The sequence below is a fragment of the Lolium perenne genome, chromosome 4 (assembly GCF_019359855.2).
Source record: "Lolium perenne isolate Kyuss_39 chromosome 4, Kyuss_2.0, whole genome shotgun sequence".
In the NCBI taxonomy this organism is placed as follows: Eukaryota; Viridiplantae; Streptophyta; class Magnoliopsida; order Poales; family Poaceae; genus Lolium; species Lolium perenne.
This window is the reverse complement of record NC_067247.2, coordinates 145,960,063-145,979,104: the sequence shown is the minus strand read 5'-3', so window position 1 is coordinate 145,979,104 and position 19,042 is coordinate 145,960,063. Positions and strand designations below refer to the sequence as shown.

At 48.1% G+C, this 19,042-nt stretch overlaps 2 protein-coding genes across 2 annotated transcripts in view; both read right to left on the bottom strand.

Annotated features, from left to right (window-relative positions):
* Positions 1-8,106: 8,106 nt before the first annotated feature.
* The window catches only part of LOC127347483 (dynamin-related protein 4C), an 83,568-nt gene continuing 72,632 nt past the window's right edge, over positions 8,107-19,042 (bottom strand). The window contains 1 exon segment of the mRNA XM_051373664.2: positions 8,107-8,378. Coding sequence (XP_051229624.2) covers positions 8,187-8,378 — 192 coding nt within the window. The 3' untranslated portion in view covers positions 8,107-8,186.
* LOC127347481 (uncharacterized) lies at positions 9,497-11,692 on the bottom strand. The gene is made up of 5 exons (XM_071819608.1): positions 10,861-11,692; positions 10,210-10,772; positions 9,739-10,095; positions 9,594-9,641; positions 9,497-9,511 (listed from the first exon to the last, which is right to left on the bottom strand). The coding sequence occupies exons 1-5, from the start codon at positions 11,675-11,677 to the stop codon at positions 9,497-9,499; spliced, it is 1,800 nt and encodes a 599-aa protein (XP_071675709.1). The 5' UTR covers positions 11,678-11,692.

Below are 19,042 nucleotides of genomic sequence, written 5' to 3'. Positions count from 1 at the left end.
ACACATGGTCAAATGAGCGGGAAACTTCCACTCTCGTTCGGCTTGACCATGTGTTCGATCACTGTGGCTTGGGAGGAACTCCACATTAGCTGCATGTTGCGCTGCTTGGCAACGGTAGTGGTCGATCACTGCCCCCTCCTCCTTGACGGCACCACACAGTCAGCGGGGCGAAAACGGTTCCAGTTTGAGCGTTTCTGGTTGAGGTTGGACGGGTTCAGCGAGGTCTTTCAGAACGCCTGGAGGTGGTCCAGGTAGACCCGGATCCTTTCTGGTGGCTCACCGCCAAGCTGAAACTCACAGCACGCCTTGAGCTGGAGCGACAAGAAAGTTGGATGTGTCAGGCTGCAGCTTATGATATCACGGGAGGTGGTGTTGAGGTTGGATATCGTCATGGAATCACGACAACTATCTCCGGATGAGCGTCGATTCCGGGCACAACTTAAGCAGGCATACTTGGGTCTAGCTTCCTTAGAGCGCACGATGGCCCGCTAGCGGGCTAAGATTGCATGGCTAAGGGAAGGGGACGCCAACACAACCTTTTTCCACCAGCACGCGGCTTATAGGCGCCAGAAGAACGTGATTCATAGCATACAGGTGGATGGTGCGGTTGTCTCCGACCATGCAGCCATGGCTGAAGCTACATTCGAGCACTTTCAAAGTCTGCTCGGAGCATCGGTAGACCGCCTTCACTCGCTGGATTTGGATTTTCTGGGCACCCCTCAGAGGACCTATCTGAGCTTGAGGTGCCATTTACGGAGGATGAGGTCTGGGAGGTGGTTCGGCACCTGCCTCCAGGAAAGGCACCGGGGCCTGATGGGTTCACAGCCGAGTTCCTGCAAAAGTGCTGAGGTGTTGTCAAGGCTGACTTTATGGCTTCCTTCGACAAGCTATACACGATGTGTGGGCGTGGATTCCAGGGCCTGAACCAGGCACTATTAGTTCTGCTGCCCAAGTGCCCGGATGCTGCGGTGATGGGTGATTACAGGCTGATCAGTCTTATTCATATCTTCGCTAAGTTGGTGGCGAAAACTTTGGCTACTAGACTCCCCCCCCCCCCGGATGAAGTCGCTGGTGGATCGCAACCAATGCGTTTTCATTTGCAGAGTGCATCCATGCCAACTTTATGTTGGTCCAGCAGAGCGCTAAGTTCCTACATAGAGGGAAAGAGCCACGGGTGATGCTCAAGCTGGACATCACTCGCGCTTTTGACTCGGTTTCATGGGGGTTCCTCATGGAGATCCTCCGTAAGATCGGGTTTGGTCTGAGGTTCTGTGAGCTTTTCTCCATCCTGCTATCCACGGCAAGTACCAGGGTGTTGCTCAATGGCGAGCCAGGTCCCCACCATTTGGCACCAGAGGGGTCTGAGACAGGGTGACCCCTTGTCGCCATCGCTATTTGTTCTGATGATGAACTCGCTCAACATGGTGCTGGCCAAGGACATTGAGTTGGGTATCCTGCGATGGTTGGCGCAACGTGACTTGGTGACGTCTGTCTCACTTTATGCGGACGACGTGGTGATCTTCTGCGACCCGGATGAGACAGAGCTGCATGTTATCCGCGGAATTCTTGAGCTCTTCGTGCAGGACTCCGGATTACGCACCAACTTCGCCAAATGCTTAGTTACTCCTATTGCATGCTCAGATGAGGAGGCCGCTGGCGTTGCTGGACTCATGGAGTGTCAGGTAGCGCTGTTCCCGGTGAAGTACCTTAGTATCCCGCTTTCCACCAGATGGCTGACGACTACATCTTTCCAACCCCTGGTGGACAGGCTAGCTCAAAAACTCCCCCACCTGGCGGGCTTCTATGATACCTCGGGCAGGGCGTCTGGCGCTGATCCGAGCGGTGCTTGCGGCGATCCCGCTACATCAGCTGATGGTACTAAGTCTCAACAAGAAGACGCTCGAACAGGTCAACAAGATCCTACGGGGTTCCTCTAGGCCGGCAGGGCGGAGGCCAATGGGGGCCACTTCCACGTCAACTGGTCCCGGGTATGCCGCCCGTAGTGTCTCGGAGGCCTCGGTATCCCAGACCTCGCACGCACCGCAATCAGCCTTCGGGTGCGCTGGATTTGGAGAATGTGTATTGATCCCTTGTGACCTTGGCGCGGGCTCGACATGCGGTTCTCGAAGGCGGAGCTGGACATCTTAGCGGCCTCCACCTCTATGGTGTTTGGCAACGGGGAGTCCGCCCTCTTTTGGGATGATAGATGGCTGGATGGCAAGTCCGTCAAAGAGATGGCGCCTGAGTATACGCGCTGGTACCTAAACGCTGCCAGAAGGCGTGTACGGTCCGCGAAGTTCTATTAGAACGCGCTTGGATTCCCGACATAGTTGGTGCACCGAGCGTCCTTGCACTCTGGTAGTATGTGCAGTTATGGGGCTGGCTCAGGGACATTCAGCTTTCGCCGGACCAAGACAGGATGGTTTGGCGCTGGTCGACGGATGGTCAGTACACCTCCCGGTCCTGCTATGACACCCTCTTCCAGGGGACGATCATCTCAGGTTCTTGGGAGATGAACTGGAACACCTGTGCGCCAACAAGGGTGAAATTCTTCATATGGCTAGCCTGTCTTGACAGGTGTTGGACTAGCGAGAGGCTGTCGAGACGTGAATTACCGCATGCGCCCAGATGCCCGCTCTGTGACCAGTCCATAGTGACAAGGGATCACCTCGCCAATGCCTACGTATTGTAGACTTGGGTTTCGGGAGAGAGCGGTGATGGAGATTCCGGGAGCGAGATTAGGCACACGATGTACCCAACTTCGGGTCCCCTCGGTGGAGGATCCCTACGTGCTGCTAGCAATCTAGTATTTGATCATATGTATGTTTACAGGGTGCCGCCATAGGCGGAACTATGTTGTCTATCTGTTGCCCCCCTATCGGGTGCCCTGGCTGGCTTTATATATGCAACCAGCCTAGGGTTTTACAAAAATCCTTGTCGACTATTTCTTCGGGTTGCCTTGTTTGAGACTTTTCCATACTGGACCGAACCGAGCTAGGTATACTAATAATGGGTACCCGAAGGGTATACCCATGTCAGTAGCCCTCGAGTGTCTAGGAAAGTCGAAGACTTGCGTAGAGACTCCAAGCATAATCATCTCCGAAGTCGAAGAAATACAAGGCGAGGCCATTGATCCGGAAAATACATCAGGTCAAATCGTAGATCATGTGTAGCGTAGATGATGTCGACGATTCTTGAAATTATTTTTCTATCGGGTGCGCGGCAGCGCTCCCGATGGGAGTAGCCCCCGAGTCCATGGGAGTAGCCCCCGACTCAAGTTGTACTACTCGATGAAGAACTTGACTATATTTTTGGGCGCCGCCCCTTTTTTATCGACTCCTGTTCGAAGACTCAACGAAATCCATGCACTCCCGATGGGAGTAGGCTCCACTCGAGTCGCAGAGTCGAGTTGAGTCTACAAACCTTTATATATTGACAGAATCAAATGAAATTTCCATGTTTTTTTCTTTTTCAAATTCTTCGAGACCGAAGAGACACTATATTCTTCATTAAATATATTGTACAGAGATATCGGTAAATGCGGTTGGTTCATCTGACGGATCAGGTACCAGTTAATTTCTCTAGTGGAAAATCCGGATAAACCAACTTCAAATTCGCGTCCCCGGACACGAATTCGGGATACTGGCCTAATTCAGGACGTGCCACTTTAGGATTTACGAAAACTGAATTCCAGCAAAATTATCGGGTCCACAGCGCGTCCGCCGGGATATTTTTTCACATCTGTTGATGTGGATAAAGTGGCATAGCGCATTCGGATGCGATGCCACGCCACACAGGACGGATCCTAGGGTCTTACCTTCGTGACCTTTTTACGAGTCACGACATTCGGAGTTTTTACCGCGGCGGACGCGCTCCGAGAATATGTTGTCTAGTGCCTTGTTCGGCAGACGTAATGACCCATTTTTCGGGCTGCTATCTTTTGTCGAATAGGATCTTGATGCTCCTTCTATATTGTCTTGCCATATTGAATTTTATTTCTTCGGGTGCGCGACCAGCGCTCCCGATGGGAGAAGCCCCCGAGGCTACAGCCGAGTGTTTGCACTTGGGTGTATTCTCAACTTTCTTTATCGACTTCCTTGAAGAATGTTTTTTCTTGAATATGCAATTGGAATAAATGACGATTATATGGACTCGAAGATTTTTCCCTGTTTTTTTTAGTTCCTCCTTGAAGCAAATTTCGTCAGGTCCTCCTTGAAGAGAATTTCGTCGGGTTATCCTTGAAGAGAATTTCGTCGGGTTCTCCTTGAAGAGAATTTCTTCGGGTCCTCCCTGAAGAAGATTTCGTCGAATTTACCATTGAAGAAAATTTCTTCGGGTTATCTCTTGAAGACATTTTCGTCGGGTCCTCCCTGAAGAAGATTTTGTCGGGTTCTCTCTTGAAGAAAATTTCGTCGAGTTCCTCCTTGAAGAAAATTTCGTCGGGTGCGCGACCAGCGCTGCCGATGGGAGTAGCCCCCGAGGCTATGGTCGGGTGCGCGCATCCGGACATAGGCTCAAGAACTTGTATACTTTGAAATTTGCTTCCTCTTATTGGTCACGACAGAGTCGACGCGCGATGAAGTCTTCGAGTGCAGAAAAGAAGTCAAGCCGAAGTAGAAACCACCAAATAGCGAAAATAGACGCCGCCATATTATTGATGAAGAAATAGCCGAGCCCCCAAGCGCTGCTGGGGTAACATCATGATTGTTGCTTAGACGCCGTGTCACAGTTGTGATCCAGGGTGAAGTCGTTGTCGAGCCCCCGAGCATTGCTGAAAAAATTGTGCCGAAGTAGTGCTCGCTTCGAATATTGTGTTATAGCTATGATCGGGGGCGAAGTTGTTGTCGAGCCCCCGAGTGTTTTCTCCATGGATATGTGACCTGTTTTTTTGTTTCGCCTGGAGAATCATCACCACAAACGCCTGGGTCACGACGAAAGTTGCGACATCTTCTACTCATTTTTTTTATACTTCTGCTAGAAAATTCAATGAAATTTTCGACCACATTGAAGCTGAAGCCATTTGAATATTAAACCATTGAAGATTACGCTATGAAAGATAAAGCATTGAAGATGAATCCAAGATGAACTATTTGAGATGAATCCACATTGAAGATTACGCCATTAAATATGAAGCATATATTGAAGATGAATCCGCTAATATCATAGAGGATGCATCCTTTGACCCGAAGAAAATAAATCCAGTAATAACCATAGAAGATAAATCCATTGACCCGGAAGCTCATCGGGTAGTATTGTATAAGAGTAAACTTAGTAATATCCATATAGATGATTCCAGAAAAAATAAATTCACTTATATGATGAATCTGATAAGCCGAAGAAGATAAATCCACTGAACCGAAAAAGATAAATGTACTAAGGAAAAGAAAATAAATCCACTGAGCCGGGGAAGATATATCCAGAGCAGAAGAAATAAATCCACTAAGCCGAAGAAAATAAATCCATTGAGCCGGTGAAGATATATCTATGAGTAATCTGGTGTATTTACGGTACTGATGTAATGGCGCAGCTCCGAGTGTTGGGTGTATTTGCTGTAATATTGTAATGGCGCAGCCCCGAGTATTCGAGTATGGCGAAAGTAAATAATAATTAACTCTCGGAAGAGGAACACTTACCTTTTTTTTCGGTGCGGCGGAGTCGACGTGGAAGTAGGTCGTCCGGCAGACGCAGTCGAAGCCGGTGGTCGTGGCGGATCCTCGATGGATGATCCCCCAGCGTTGTGAGCAGCATGGCGAATGGGGTCAAGGCAGCAGCGGAAGTCGAAGTTTTATTGCGATCTGCAGTTATATTGTGGTGCGCAAAAAACTGTGTGCAAATAATAGTTTGAATCGAAAAAATTGGCGAAATAAATTTTGCGTAATTAGAAATATAGCACCTGATCCCACATGGCGAATTCGTGAGCATGTGCTGGCTGGTCTGCGGCAAACGACACTTCGATCCACTGATGCGCGAAGCTATGTGCAGCCTTTTCCAACGTTGCAACCGGTGCTTTCTCTTCTTAAAATTTGCGACACGCTGATTTATTTGAGGATGGAGCAAACATGAGTATGTATTGGAATTATTGGGAGGGACGCTGGCGTTGAATCCTCCGTGACGGCCATCCCGAGTTTAGAGCATCCCCACTCGTTGGCGCTCTTCACGCTCAAATCCGGCGAAATTTTCGTCCGGATTGGACGAAAATTTGGCCTGGGGGCAGTATATTTCCAGTCGTGTGCTCCCCAAGCGGCGTTTCTCGGGGAAAAAGAGGATGGCTCGGGGAATCCGGACGAAAGAGGAGACACGTGGGCGTGGGCGGTTGGTTTAACTTCATCCGGAGTCCCCGGGAGACCCCCGGGAAATCGAGGATGACATGGGGAGTCCGGACGAAAATAGGCTCAAATCTGGACCAAAACGAGGAACCGGAGGCCTGACTGGACCGTTTTTCGCCGTCCGGATGAAAAAAATGGCCGTGGGGGCTCTGTGAGGAGACGAGTGGAGATGCTCTTATGCTAGAACCGCTCTCGCAACAGATAGCCTCAATGCATGCTAACTCCTCAACAGACAAGGTCACGTGGAGATACAGTACATAACCGATTTTGGGCTCTCCAATCGATGCAGTACTTGTGCTGTTTGGCTTCCTTAAATTTATACACCAGGGGTGACTTTGATTGAGCTTGATCCGGCTGATTTTCTTACGCGAAGACCTATCGCTCTAGTCGAAGATGCTTTCGAGCTGCCCAGAGAAACTTTGCGACGAGGCTGAACTTGCCGGCTAATTCGTACGTTGTGAAGCCGACAATTGATGGCCGCACTAGCAATGCTCGGGTATCAAGCCACGCGGATTATAATTGTCGTTGCTCTTGTGGAAGACCAGATGCGATCTGTTGCTGTTGTTGAAGACCAGATGCGATCTGTATGTTGAAGACGATGGTCCCGTCTGGATTACAAAATCTAGTCGTCACGTCTTCCCACAGACGGCACCAATTGACGAGGGATCACCTTGCTAATGCCTACATATTGTAGATTTGGATTTCAGGATAGAGCGACGATGGAGATTTCGGGAGCGAGATTAGGCACACGATGTACCTAGCTTCGGTCCCTCGGTGGAGGATCCCTACGTGCTGCTAGCAATCTAGTATTTGATCATATGTATGTTTATAGGGTGCCGGAGCTATGTTGTCTATCTGTTGTCCCCCTATCGGGTGCCCTAGCTGGCTTTATATATGCAACCAACCTAGAGTTTTACAAAAGTCCTAATCGACTATTTCTTCGGGTTGCCTTGTTTGGCCCTTCTCCATACTGGGCCGAGCCGAGGCAGGTATACTAATAATGGGTACCCGAAGGGTATACCCATGTGGCCATGTCACATAGAGACCATGACACACCTACTCACTGTGGATCCTTCTCCAGGACGGTCTGGTATGAGGTCCTCTCGTGGGTCTGAATCCACCTCAGGACATCCTACGATGGAGGGTGACTTCGCGGAGTGGTGGTCGCTGGTGGTGTGGACCGCCCCTCTCGCCAGATGCGCAAGAGCACTTCATCGATTATCATGCTTACGACATGGGGAATCTGGAAACATCGAAATGTTGCGGTCTTTGATAACGCGCAACCTTCGGTGCCATCCTTGTTCAATGACATAAAGACTGAGGCGCGGCAGTGGGCGGACGCGGGAGCCCGAGTGTCCGTCAGATACTCCCCTAGTTTTGTTTATTTTTTCTTGGTTGAGTTGTAAAGGGGGTGTCCGTCCTCTTGGAACTTGTAACTATAACCTTTTTTTTCTATCAATGTATCGAAACGCAAGGCTTTTGCGTTTTTGTGAAAAAGAATGTTCATACCAATATCTAATAGGGAGATCTTTACTAATCATAGGCTCTTTGACAGGGATAGCGTTGCACCAAGGTTGTTCATTTGTTAACAACGTGTGAGAAGTTGGAAGGAGGCTTGTTTCCAATTTCAATTTAAGTTTGTTTGGGGATGAGTGCAGTGTTATTTTTTTTCTGTCATTGGCTACAAGTGTGATACCAATAGACCATCGCATTCACAACTCCCCTTCAACAGAAAAGAAATTGGGATCCAGGACCAATATAATCATTTTGTAGATAAGGATTCTGAAATCGACTTAGATATTGACCTCCGACAAAGTTGATGGTGAGACAATAAGAAACAAGAAGCTGGCATGTGCCCTACTACACTTCCCCTGCAGCGCTAATCCTGTCCATGATGTCAGCCACGGCCTCCTTGGACTGCTGAAGCAACACGATGCTGTTCTTGAGGCGCTGGCGCTTGCTGCCGGTGGCGGGCGACGACGCGAGCATCCGCTCGACCCCGGCCATCTTGTTCCCCAGGAGCTCGTCGGACAAGGCCACCTCGAGGTCGTCCTCGGCCAGATGTCCAGCGTTTGAACCAGTAAGAGCATCTCTAGCCGATACCGCAAGAAGCTGGACCGCAAAACGTTTTTGCGGTATGCTGCATCACGTGTTTGTGGATCGAAAAACACCATGGCAGAATAGATATGTAAAAGAAGAACTGCAAATCGAGGAATCAAACACGAGCTGCTAATTCGCGCCATAATTTTGAAAGTTTGTCGATGACATAGCATAATTTACACAAAGATTTTACAAAAGAGGAATCTAAACTAGTTCATAAACCTAAAATAAGCTAGCCCGGGTACTAAACCAACTTCACTAGGTCTTGGGGGCGAGGGTGGCGGAGCTTCGCACGAATTTGTTAGAGTTGTCCGTGCTATCGTCGGTGCTAGGGACCTCGTGGACAAGGTGTTCACGTATGATTTTCTCCTCGACGAAGGAGCCTTTTCTGCCAGGCTCGAGGGTCTCCGCCAACTCCGAAGATGCTCAGAGAGGCATGTGCACACCATGCTTCCACATTTCGGCGACCGGTGCATCCACAACGAAAACAAGTTCGCCGTTCTCCGGAACGAAGCGCCTGCACCACGTGGAGAGGAACTACGGCAGAAACTCCATCGGCTACTCGAGCATGTGAATCATATCCAGAGGCAGCTCCTAGTCTTTGTACAGTAGCAAATAACAAAAAGTAATATAATATGATACTGTACTTTTAACTTCGGACATTAGAAACAAAGTACACAGGGATGAACTTGAAACAATTCCCAAAGTAAACAATGTAAATATTACTGTGATGAAAAAATTCTTCAATTGATCTTTAAAACACGATAAAAGATGATGTCCATGCAACGCATCGCATGGGCGACCTGGATAGTTAATAGTATTACAGATTTGGCAGAGGCGTAAGTAAACATGTCAAAACGGCAATGGCCCCAACTATGACAAAGCCAATCAGAAGTGGAATGCGACATACTAGTGTTGCCAACTTCACGAGACCCCACAGAAGAATGGCAAGTACACCTCCCAGGATTTGAAGAACTATTAGGCATGTTGATACTAATGAATTTCCCACGAGAGGAGGAAGTTCTTGCAGAATAGTCTGGGTTTTCAGGACGGCGTATTTGTGAATCTTATCAAGGAGCATATACCTGTAAATCAATGTCCATGCATGGAGTATCATGAAGAAGAGTGGTGTCCATTGGGGTGAAAGTGCGACAAGACCAAGCACACCTGCAACAGTGGGGAGAACGGGATCAACCGGTCCAAACGCCAGGTATACTGCTAATACAAAGACAGTAACCACAGCCATGGATGCGATTTGGAGGGCAGTTCCCCCGATCCGAAGGTATAGAAGGCGCGTGGGGCGATCCATTACGGATAACCCGGCGAATGTGCCGCAGTAGGCAGTTAGCGCAGCTGAAGAAAATGCAATGATGTCGGAGATAATGAGAGCTTTAAAAGCACGGGCCGCATTACTTTTTGACTTGCTCACAGCCCCAGCTGCAGCATTTGGATCAGCGGAGGGTAAGTACGACTTGGCAATACTGAAGAAGGCTGCAACTGATATGTTGAGCATGAAAATGGCACAGACAGCCATAGGTCCCGCGAACTTGGTCATTTTGTCTGATAGATTTTCCTTGTCAAGTTTCGCAGCCATGTGTTTATCCTTTCGACAGGTACCAAACTTAGCTCTGGCTAGCCACAGATGAAAAGATATCAACACCCGGGAATTCTGGAGGGTCATCAGTGGGAAAAAAAGCGAGTTTCGTTATTTAAACTACTGACATGCACACGGAAAAATGGACAAGAGAATATGCTTATATACTTTATATATATGTGCACATACCTGTAACAGTCTCAGTTGATGATCGATGCCCAAGTTCGCAAGATCTCGAGGTGTGTGCCCCTCCTTGTTTGTCAAATTCAAACAAACTCCAGGGTTACTCATCAAGATGCAGAATATGAGCTGATGCCCGCTCTTCACAGCCAGATGCAGAGCTGTGTTTCCATCCCGATCCTGCAAATTAAGAATTCCGTCCAAGGTTTGTTCCTTGCATACATGTCGTACCACACCAAGCCATTTTTTCTCAACAGCAATGTGAAGGAAGCTGCTGCCAGAGGCATTGCGAGAACACATGCAGTGATGGCATGCCTTGAGCAATCGCTTGATCATTTCAAGCCTTCCGTTCGAGGCAGCGACATGTATGGGAAGCATACCGTCGGAGTCCTTTTTCAGAAAATCACAAGGGCCGTTGGAGTGTGGGTGGTAAGCAGGGAATCGTGGTACTAATAGCTCTGTGATTCCATCTAGACCTTCCACCGACGCCAAGAGGTGAAGAGGGGTGCTGCCACACTTGTCTTTTTCACTTTTGAGATCTAAATTCCATTTGAGCAGCTGCTTGATGAGTTCTGCAGCGTTGAGGTTTACAAAATCGATTACATGAAAGCAAAATAGATTGAATACTAAACAGAATGGCGGCTCCAACACCATACTTACTTTTGTTCTTCAATAGAATGGCGGCATGCAAGGCTGTCCTTCCTCCAGGGCCAGCATAGGATGCTAGGACGTTGTGGTCATCCTTCGTGAGGCTCAGAACAATGTCAGTTCTGCATAACATGGTAGCCAAGTAGAGCGGAGATACGCCTCCATAATCCACTATCTTTACCAGTGAAGGCCTTGTTATGTCACCCTTGCACACTTGTTGGTTTATCCAGATCAGTGAGGTGACAAGTTCTTTACGGTCCCACCTAATCGCCTCGTGCAAGCACGTCTCTCCACTGTAATTTCGAGTCATCAGGAAGTCTACAAACTGGATGATTTTCTCTCTTCCCACACCACATATTTCATATTTTTTTTTCGAATCTATATCTGTTGGGATCGATTTGCCATTATTTGCTGCTTTGTCAGCTTCTGTGCTGTTTTTTTTCAACTGAGCCATGTCCAAATCTTCTGTTCGGTTCTTTTCCATCTGGGCCAGAGCCAAAGCTTCTAGGCTGGTTTTTTCCAACTGGGACGCACCCAAAGCTTTTGTGCTGTTTTTTTCCAACTGGTCCACACCGGAAGCTTCTGTGCTGTTTTTTTCCATCTGAGTCGTACCCAAGGCTTTTGTGCTGTTTGCTAGCAAGTCTCCAACTTCAAATATGTCAAAGATGGCTTTCACTAGCTGCATATCGCCCGTCCTAGCAGCAATATGGAGCACCCCCTCCCCATCACTACTGATTCCTTTGAAAAGCTTGGTCCTCGTCGCCCCCAGAGTCCAAAGAAATTTCTTCGCATTTCCTTCTACCAGTACATTCAGCAATTCATTCTCCATCAGGCAACGTGTCCAAGCTGGAGCTGCAATTGATGCGAAGAATGACATTCATCTGTTAATACACTGGTAGAAAAACAGGCTTCCGGTGAGCCCCATAAGTCGCGAAGCTATAGGAACCGCGACTAATGGGACCTTTAGTCGCGGTTCGGGAGGCGAACCGCGACCAAAGGCCTGGGCCCAGGGCGCTCGGTGGCCAGCCGGTGCACGTGGGGGTCTTTAGTCGCGGTTGGCGAAGGCCTTTAGTCGCGGTTGGCCAGGCCAACCGGGACTAAAGCCCCTCCCCTATATATACCCATCCAGCAGCCAACACTTAGCCATTTGGAGCCATTCTCTTCACAAACTTCACAAGTGGGTGTTAGGTTTGCTTTTGGTTCCTCTTATGCACATAAGGTGTTTGATGAAATGCCCCAAGAGCATGAAACAAACATGATATGAAGTGTTGGAGCCACACTTGAGCTTTCTCATTTATTTTTTCTCCTCGATCGCGGTTAGCAACTTGAACCTTTGATGTGTCGTTGATAAAATATGCATGTGTGTGTAGTTCATTGTTTAATTTATATTGTTTGTAGCTAGTTAGTTTAACAAATGCATGATGGTTAATTATATATTTTATATTATAATAATGCAGATGAATCGACAATGGATGTACGGTAACCGACTCTCCGGCGAGTTCAGTACGGGTTTGAAAGATTTCCTCGTAGTGGCTAATGCGAACAAGCAGGGGGGTTTTGTTATCTGTCCATGTGTTAACTGTAAGAATCAGAAGGGTTACTCTTCCTCAAGAGATGTTTACATGCACCTACTTTGGCACGGTTTCATGCCAAGCTATAATTGTTGGACCAAGCATGGAGAAAGAGGGGTTATAATGGAAGAAGATGAAGAAGGGGATGATTTCATCGATGAAAGCTATCTTGCTCATTTCGGTGATACTTTCATGGAGGATGCTGAAGGTGAAGGGGAAGGTGAAGGGGAAGGTGAAGAAAAGGCACGTGATGATCCCGTTGATGATCTTGGTCGGACCATTGCTGATGCACGGAGACGCTGCGAAACTGAAAAAGAGAGGGAGAATTTGGATCGCATGTTAGAGGATCACAGGAAGGCGCTGTACCCCGGATGCGATGATGGTCTGAAAAAGCTGGGCTGCACACTGGATTTGCTGAAATGGAAGGCACAGGCAGGTGTAGCTGACTCGGCATTTGAAAACTTGCTGAAAATGTTGAGGAATATGTTTCCAAAGAATAACGAGTTGCCCGCCAGTACGTACGAAGCAAAGAAGGTTGTCTGCCCTCTAGGTTTAGAGGTTCTGAAGATACATGCATGCATCAACGACTGCATCCTCTACCGCGGTGAATACGAGAATTTGAATGAATGCCCGGTATGCACTGCATTGCGTTATAAGATCAGAGGCGATGACCCTGGTGACGATGTTGAGGGCCAGAAACCCAGGAAGAGGGTTCCCGCCAAGGTGATGTGGTATGCTCCTATAATACCACGGTTGAAACGTCTGTTCAGGAACAAAGAGCATGCCAAGTTGTTGCGATGGCACAAAGAGGACCGTAAGTCGGACGGGGAGTTGAGACACCCCGCAGATGGAACGCAATGGAGAAAGATCGACAGAGAGTTCAAAGATTTTGCAGCCGACGCAAGGAACATAAGATTTGGTCTAAGTACGGATGGCATGAATCCTTTTGGCGAGCGTAGCTCCAGCCATAGTACCTGGCCCGTGACTCTATGCATCTACAACCTTCCTCCTTGGTTGTGCATGAAGCGGAAGTTCATTATGATGCCAAAGTGCTCATCCAAGGTCCGAAGCAACCCGGCAACGACATCGATGTGTACCGAAGGCCATTAGTTGAGGAACTTTGCCAGCTGTGGGGCAGACCTGGTGTCCATGTGTGGGATGAGCACAAAGAAGAGGAATTTGACCTACGAGCGTTGCTTTTCGTAACCATCAACGATTGGCCTGCTCTTAGTAACCTTTCGGGACTGTCAAATAAGGGATACAATGCATGCACGCACGGCTTACATGAGACTGAAAGTGTACATTTGCCAAATTGTAAGAAGAACGTGTACCTTGGGCATCGTCGATTTCTTCCGAAAGGTCATCCAGTAAGAAAGAAAGGCAAGCATTACAACGGCAAGGCAGATCACCGGCCGAAGCCTGCGGAACACACTGGTGCTGAGGTATTTGATATGGTCAAGGATTTGAAAGTCATCTTTGGAAAGGGTCCGGCGGACAATCAGTTCGAAGGGAGCCGACGGGCACGTAGCCATGTGGAAGAAGAAATCTATATTCGGGAGCTAGAATATTGGAAAGTCCTAGAAGTCCGCTCGCAATCGACGTGATGCACGTTACGAAGAATATTTGCGTGAACATCCTCAGCTACTGGGGCGGGAATGGGAACTCAAATGATACACACGAAGCACGGCAGACCAGCAAAGTTTGAAAGACCCCGATGACCGGCATCCGGAACGGTTTCAAGGTCGTGCCAGCCTACGCTCCGACCAAAGAAGAGAAGGTCATCTTTTTTGAATGCCTGAGCAGTATGAAGGTCCCGTCAGGATTCTCGTCCAATATAAAGGGAATAATAAACATGGCGGAGAAAAAGTTCCAAAACCTGAAGTCTCACGACTGCCACGTGATTATGACGCAATTGCTTCCGATTGCTTTGAGGGGGCTCCTGCCGGAAAATGTTCGAGTAGCCATTGTGAAGCTATGTGCATTCCTCAATGCAATCTCTCAGAAGGTAATCAATCCAGAAGTTCTACCACGGTTACAGAACGATGTGATCCAATGTCTTGTCGCTTCGAGTTGGTGTTCCCGCCATCCTTCTTCAATATTATGACGCACCTTCTGGTTCACCTAGTCGATGAGATTTCCATTCTCGGTCCTGTATTTCTACACAATATGTTCCCCTTCGAGAGGTTCATGGGAATATTAAAGAAATATGTTCGTAACCATGCTAGGCCAGAAGGAAGCATCGCCAAGGGCTATGGAAATGAGGAGGTAATTGAGTTTTGTGTTGACTTTGTTCCTGACCTTAAGCCGATTGGTCTTCCTCAATCGCGGCACGAGGGGAGACTAAGTGGAAAAGGCACGATCGGAAGGAAATCAACGATATGTATGGATGGCCATTCTCTGACTGAAGCACACCACACGCTTTGACCAATTCCATCTTGGTGGCTCCGTACTTTGAGAAACACAAGAATATTTTACGCTCGGACAACCCTGAGAAGCCCGAATCCTGGATTAGGAAGGCCCACATGGAGACTTTCGGCAGTTGGTTGAGAAAACATTTAATGAGTGACGATCATGTTGTAGATCAGCTGTACATGTTGGCCAAGACACCATCTTCGACTATAACGACTTTCCAAGGGTACGAGATAAATGGGAATACATTTTACACGATCGCCCAAGATAAAAAGAGCACCAACCAAAACAGTGGTGTCCGCTTTGATGCAGCAACCGAGAATGGGCAAAAGGTCACATATTATGGTTACATAGAGGAGATATGGGAACTTGACTATGGACCCTCCTTTAGGGTCCCTTTGTTCCGGTGCAAATGGTTCAAGCTAACAGGAGGTGGGGTAAAGGTGGACCAGCAATACGGAATGACAATGGTGGATTTCAACAATCTTGGTTACCTTGACGAACCATTCGTCCTAGCGAAAGATGTCGCTCAGGTTTTCTATGTGAAGGACATGAGTAGCAAACCGAGGAAACGGAAAGATAAGAAAACGATCAGTACATCATGCGATGATTCAAAGCGCCACATTGTTCTTTCAGTGGAAAAGAAACATCGTGGGAGTGGAGGACAAGACAGACATGTCGAAGATTATAATATGTTTGCTGAAATTCCGCCCTTCAAAGTGAACACCGACCCAAGCATTAAGTTAAATGATGAGGATGCTCCATGGATACGGCACAATCGTAAGCAAGCAGGGACACAAGGGAAGAAATGATGTGTAATAATTTATTGTACCAAACTTTGTTGAATGAATCATGTGAATTATATTACCCGTGATGTGTTTGGTGTCCATTTTCGAATGATTCAATTGACTCGAGATAGCACCGATGATACATGAAATTTGGAGTGATTCACCATACTCCCGCATACAGAAATTTGGAGTGACTAAGTCATACTCCCGCATACATGAAATTTGGAGTGACTAAGTCATACTCCTGCATACAGGAAATTTGGTGTGACTAAGTCATACTCCTGCATACAGGAAATTTGGAGTGATGTAGTCATTCTCCTGCCTCGGCGGATAATATGCATACTCGTAGTGTGCATAGCCGCCGCCGGTGTCCTGGTCGTCGTCGCCTTCTAAGTTGCCGGCGTCGCTGCCGCTGCTGTCGTCGCTGTCGTCGGGCGGCGCTCGTGGCTCGAATCGAGGGTAGCGCAGGCAGGATATCGCCGGCCGTGATGTAGTCCATGACGCTCTGCAGAGTCCGGCCGTACCACCATAGCCGACGGCCGGCCTCGTGGAAGTTTCCAGAGGCAGACCGTCCTCCTCATACCGGCGAGCGCCCTCTCACGCCGATTGATGAAGAAGGCGTCCCAAGTATGCTGGTTATCGGGATGCCGGAGGGGGTGCATCCGGTGCTCCGGTGTGAGGTCGAGGTAGTAGTGGTTCGTGATGGCCGCCCGGCGCGCGGTACTCGAGGGACGGGAGGGACCGGCACGCCGCCGGCGCTTAGGCTCCAAATCCGGCAGGGACGCGGTAGCCCGGAGGGCAAGGGTAGTTCGAGGCGCAAAGCTCCTCCACCTGCTGGTAGGTTAGAGTGGGTGCGGTGGAAGCCATGAGAGAGTGATGAGAGATTGTAGATATGTGATAATGCTGGCCAAGCCGGGCTACCTATATGTAGTGACAAATGGCGGGAAAAATGGGAGCGGGAAGACAGGAGGCGGGAAGAAAGAGGCGGGGAGAAAGTGGCGGGAAGAAATTGGCGGGAAAAAATTGGCGGGAAGAAAGAGGCCGGAAGAAATTGGCGGGAAACAATTGGCGGGAAGAAAGAGGCGGGAAGACAGGGAAGAAATGGCGGGAAGACGAGAAGGGAAGAGGGGGTCGGCGGAAAGAGGCGGGAAGAGGGGGCCAACGAACTTTTGAATTGAATTAGTTTTATTTTTATGAATTTTTGATAATTTGTATTTTTAAAATTTTGAATTGAATTAGTTTTATTTTTCTGAATTTTTTGATATATTATTTGTATTTTTAAGATTTTGAATTGAATTAGTTTTATTTTTATGAATTTTTTGATATATTATATGTATTTTAAACATTTTGAATTGAATTAGTTTTATTTTTCTTAATTTTTTGATATATTATTTGTATTTTTAACATATTGAATTGAATTAGTTTTATTTTTATGAATTTTTTGATATATTATATGTATTTTAAACATTTTGAATTGAATTAGTTTTATTTTTCTTAATTTTTTGATATATTATTTGTATTTTTAACATATTGAAATGAATTAGTTTTATTTTTCTGATTTTTTTATATATAATTTGTATTTTTAATATTTTGAATTGAATTAGTTTTATTTTTCTGAATTTTTTGACATATTATTTGTATTTTTCACATTTAGACATGAATTAGTGTTATTTTTCACATTTAGAAAATGAAATAATTTTGAAAAAGGCCTTTAGTCGCGGTTGGCCTGGCCAACCGCGACTAAAGCCTTTTTCCGCGGGAACCGCAAATGGGGCGAAAAAAAGGCTTTAGTCGCGGTTGGGGTCACCAACCGCGACTAAAGGGCACCCTTTAGTCGCGGTTGGTGACCCCAACCGCAACTAAAGCCCCGACGGTATAAATACCGCGCGCCGCGGCGGCGGTTCATTATCTTCTTCTCCGCTCGCGCTGCTCGCTTCGCTGATCGCCAGACGCCGTCGGGCTGCCCGCCCTCGCACGTTCGCCGCCCTCGCCCGCTTAACGCTTCGCCGTCGCCCGCCGCCAACGTTGCCCTCCGCGCCCGCCGTCGCCCGCCGTAGTGTCGATCGACGCGCCGCCGCCGCCCTCCCTCGCCGGTTCTTGTCGCTGGCGCCGCCGCCTCCCTCGCTGCCGCTGCCGCGCCTCGCCGCCGATCGACGTCGTTGTTGCCGCTTACCTCCCTCGCTGCCGCTTCGACGCTGCCGCCGGCCGGCCAACGCCCGTCGTCGCCCCCTGCAGGCAGAGATCGAGAGAGAGAGGAGAAAGTGCCAGGTTTTTTTTTTGTTTTTTTTTTAAAATCGTAACTAAGTTTTTTTAATTAAAATTGTAACTTAATTTAAATTGTAAACGACGTGTATATATATGTGAAGAAACTAAACAAACTTAATTTGTAACTTAATTTAAATTGTAAACGTACGTACGTGTATATGTACACTAAACAAACTTAATTAGTTACAAATTCAAAAAACAAAACTAAAAACTTAATTAAATTGTTATTAAATAAGTTAAAAAAATTGACTTAAAAATTTAACTAATTAAAGTGTAAATTTAATTAACTCGCCGTCGCCGTACGTACTCGACCTCGCCGTCAGCGCCTTCTCTCCATCGTCGCCGCCCTCTCGTCGCGCCCGTCCCGTACGTCGGCCCGTCGTCGCCGCCCCACCCACACCGTGTGTGTCGACGCGCCCGTACGTCCCCATCGTCATCGCCGGCGCCCCGCTCGCATGCAGTGAGAGAGAGGAGAGGGAGAGAGCGCAGAACTAAAATTTGACTTTACCACCGCGCGTATACGGAGGGGGCAGCGAGCCCCTCGTCGCCCCCTCCGTATACGCGCGGTGTTTTTTTTGGATCGAGAGGGGGCGGCGAGGGTTATGTGTGTTGTCCTCGGCACCGCCACTGCCCTTTCGCCACCGCCACTGTCACCGACACCACGTCTTTAATCGCCGCCCCGTCTCGCGCTCTACCGCGACACCCTCTCCCACCCCTTCCTCGCCCCCCTCCTTTTGCCACCGCCCTTTCGCCACCGCCACCGCCCCCCTTCTTCACTTAATTAATTTGTTTTGACTACATGTTTTCAGGACTGACATATGGCGGACGATAGAGCTGACCCGATTCTGGACAACTATGATCCGGACCTTGAAGACCATATGTTCGGCATCATAAAAGGCGATATTCTATATGTGCCGACCGGACAAGAAGAAGATGATATCTCTTCTTATCTGAACCTTGAGGGTGAAGATGAAGGGCGCCGTCAGCAAGATGATGCCGAAGAAACGTCGATAAACGACGATCTTCAATTGGAAGTAGCAACCACCTCCGGCGCCGAGGTATATATATACATTGAGCCTCTGGTGATACAAACTAACTGATTTGAATAAATATGTGTGTACTAACGCGCGCGACTCTCTTTCTTATTTTAGCCCTCGGCCG

What these genes read in the sequence shown, in the direction of transcription:
- LOC127347481 (XM_071819608.1), bottom strand. Translation starts at nt 11,677, where the DNA reads ATGGAGAATGAATTGCTGAATGTACTGGTAGAAGGAAATGCGAAGAAA. An exon ending in CATTCTATTGAAGAACAAAA is followed by an intron (nt 10,773 to 10,860) that starts GTAAGTATGGTG and finishes TCAACGCTGCAG; the next exon opens with AACTCATCAAGCAGCTGCTC. An exon ending in GCACATTCGCCGGGTTATCC is followed by an intron (nt 9,642 to 9,738) that starts GTAATGGATCGC and finishes TTGTATTAGCAG; the next exon opens with TATACCTGGCGTTTGGACCG.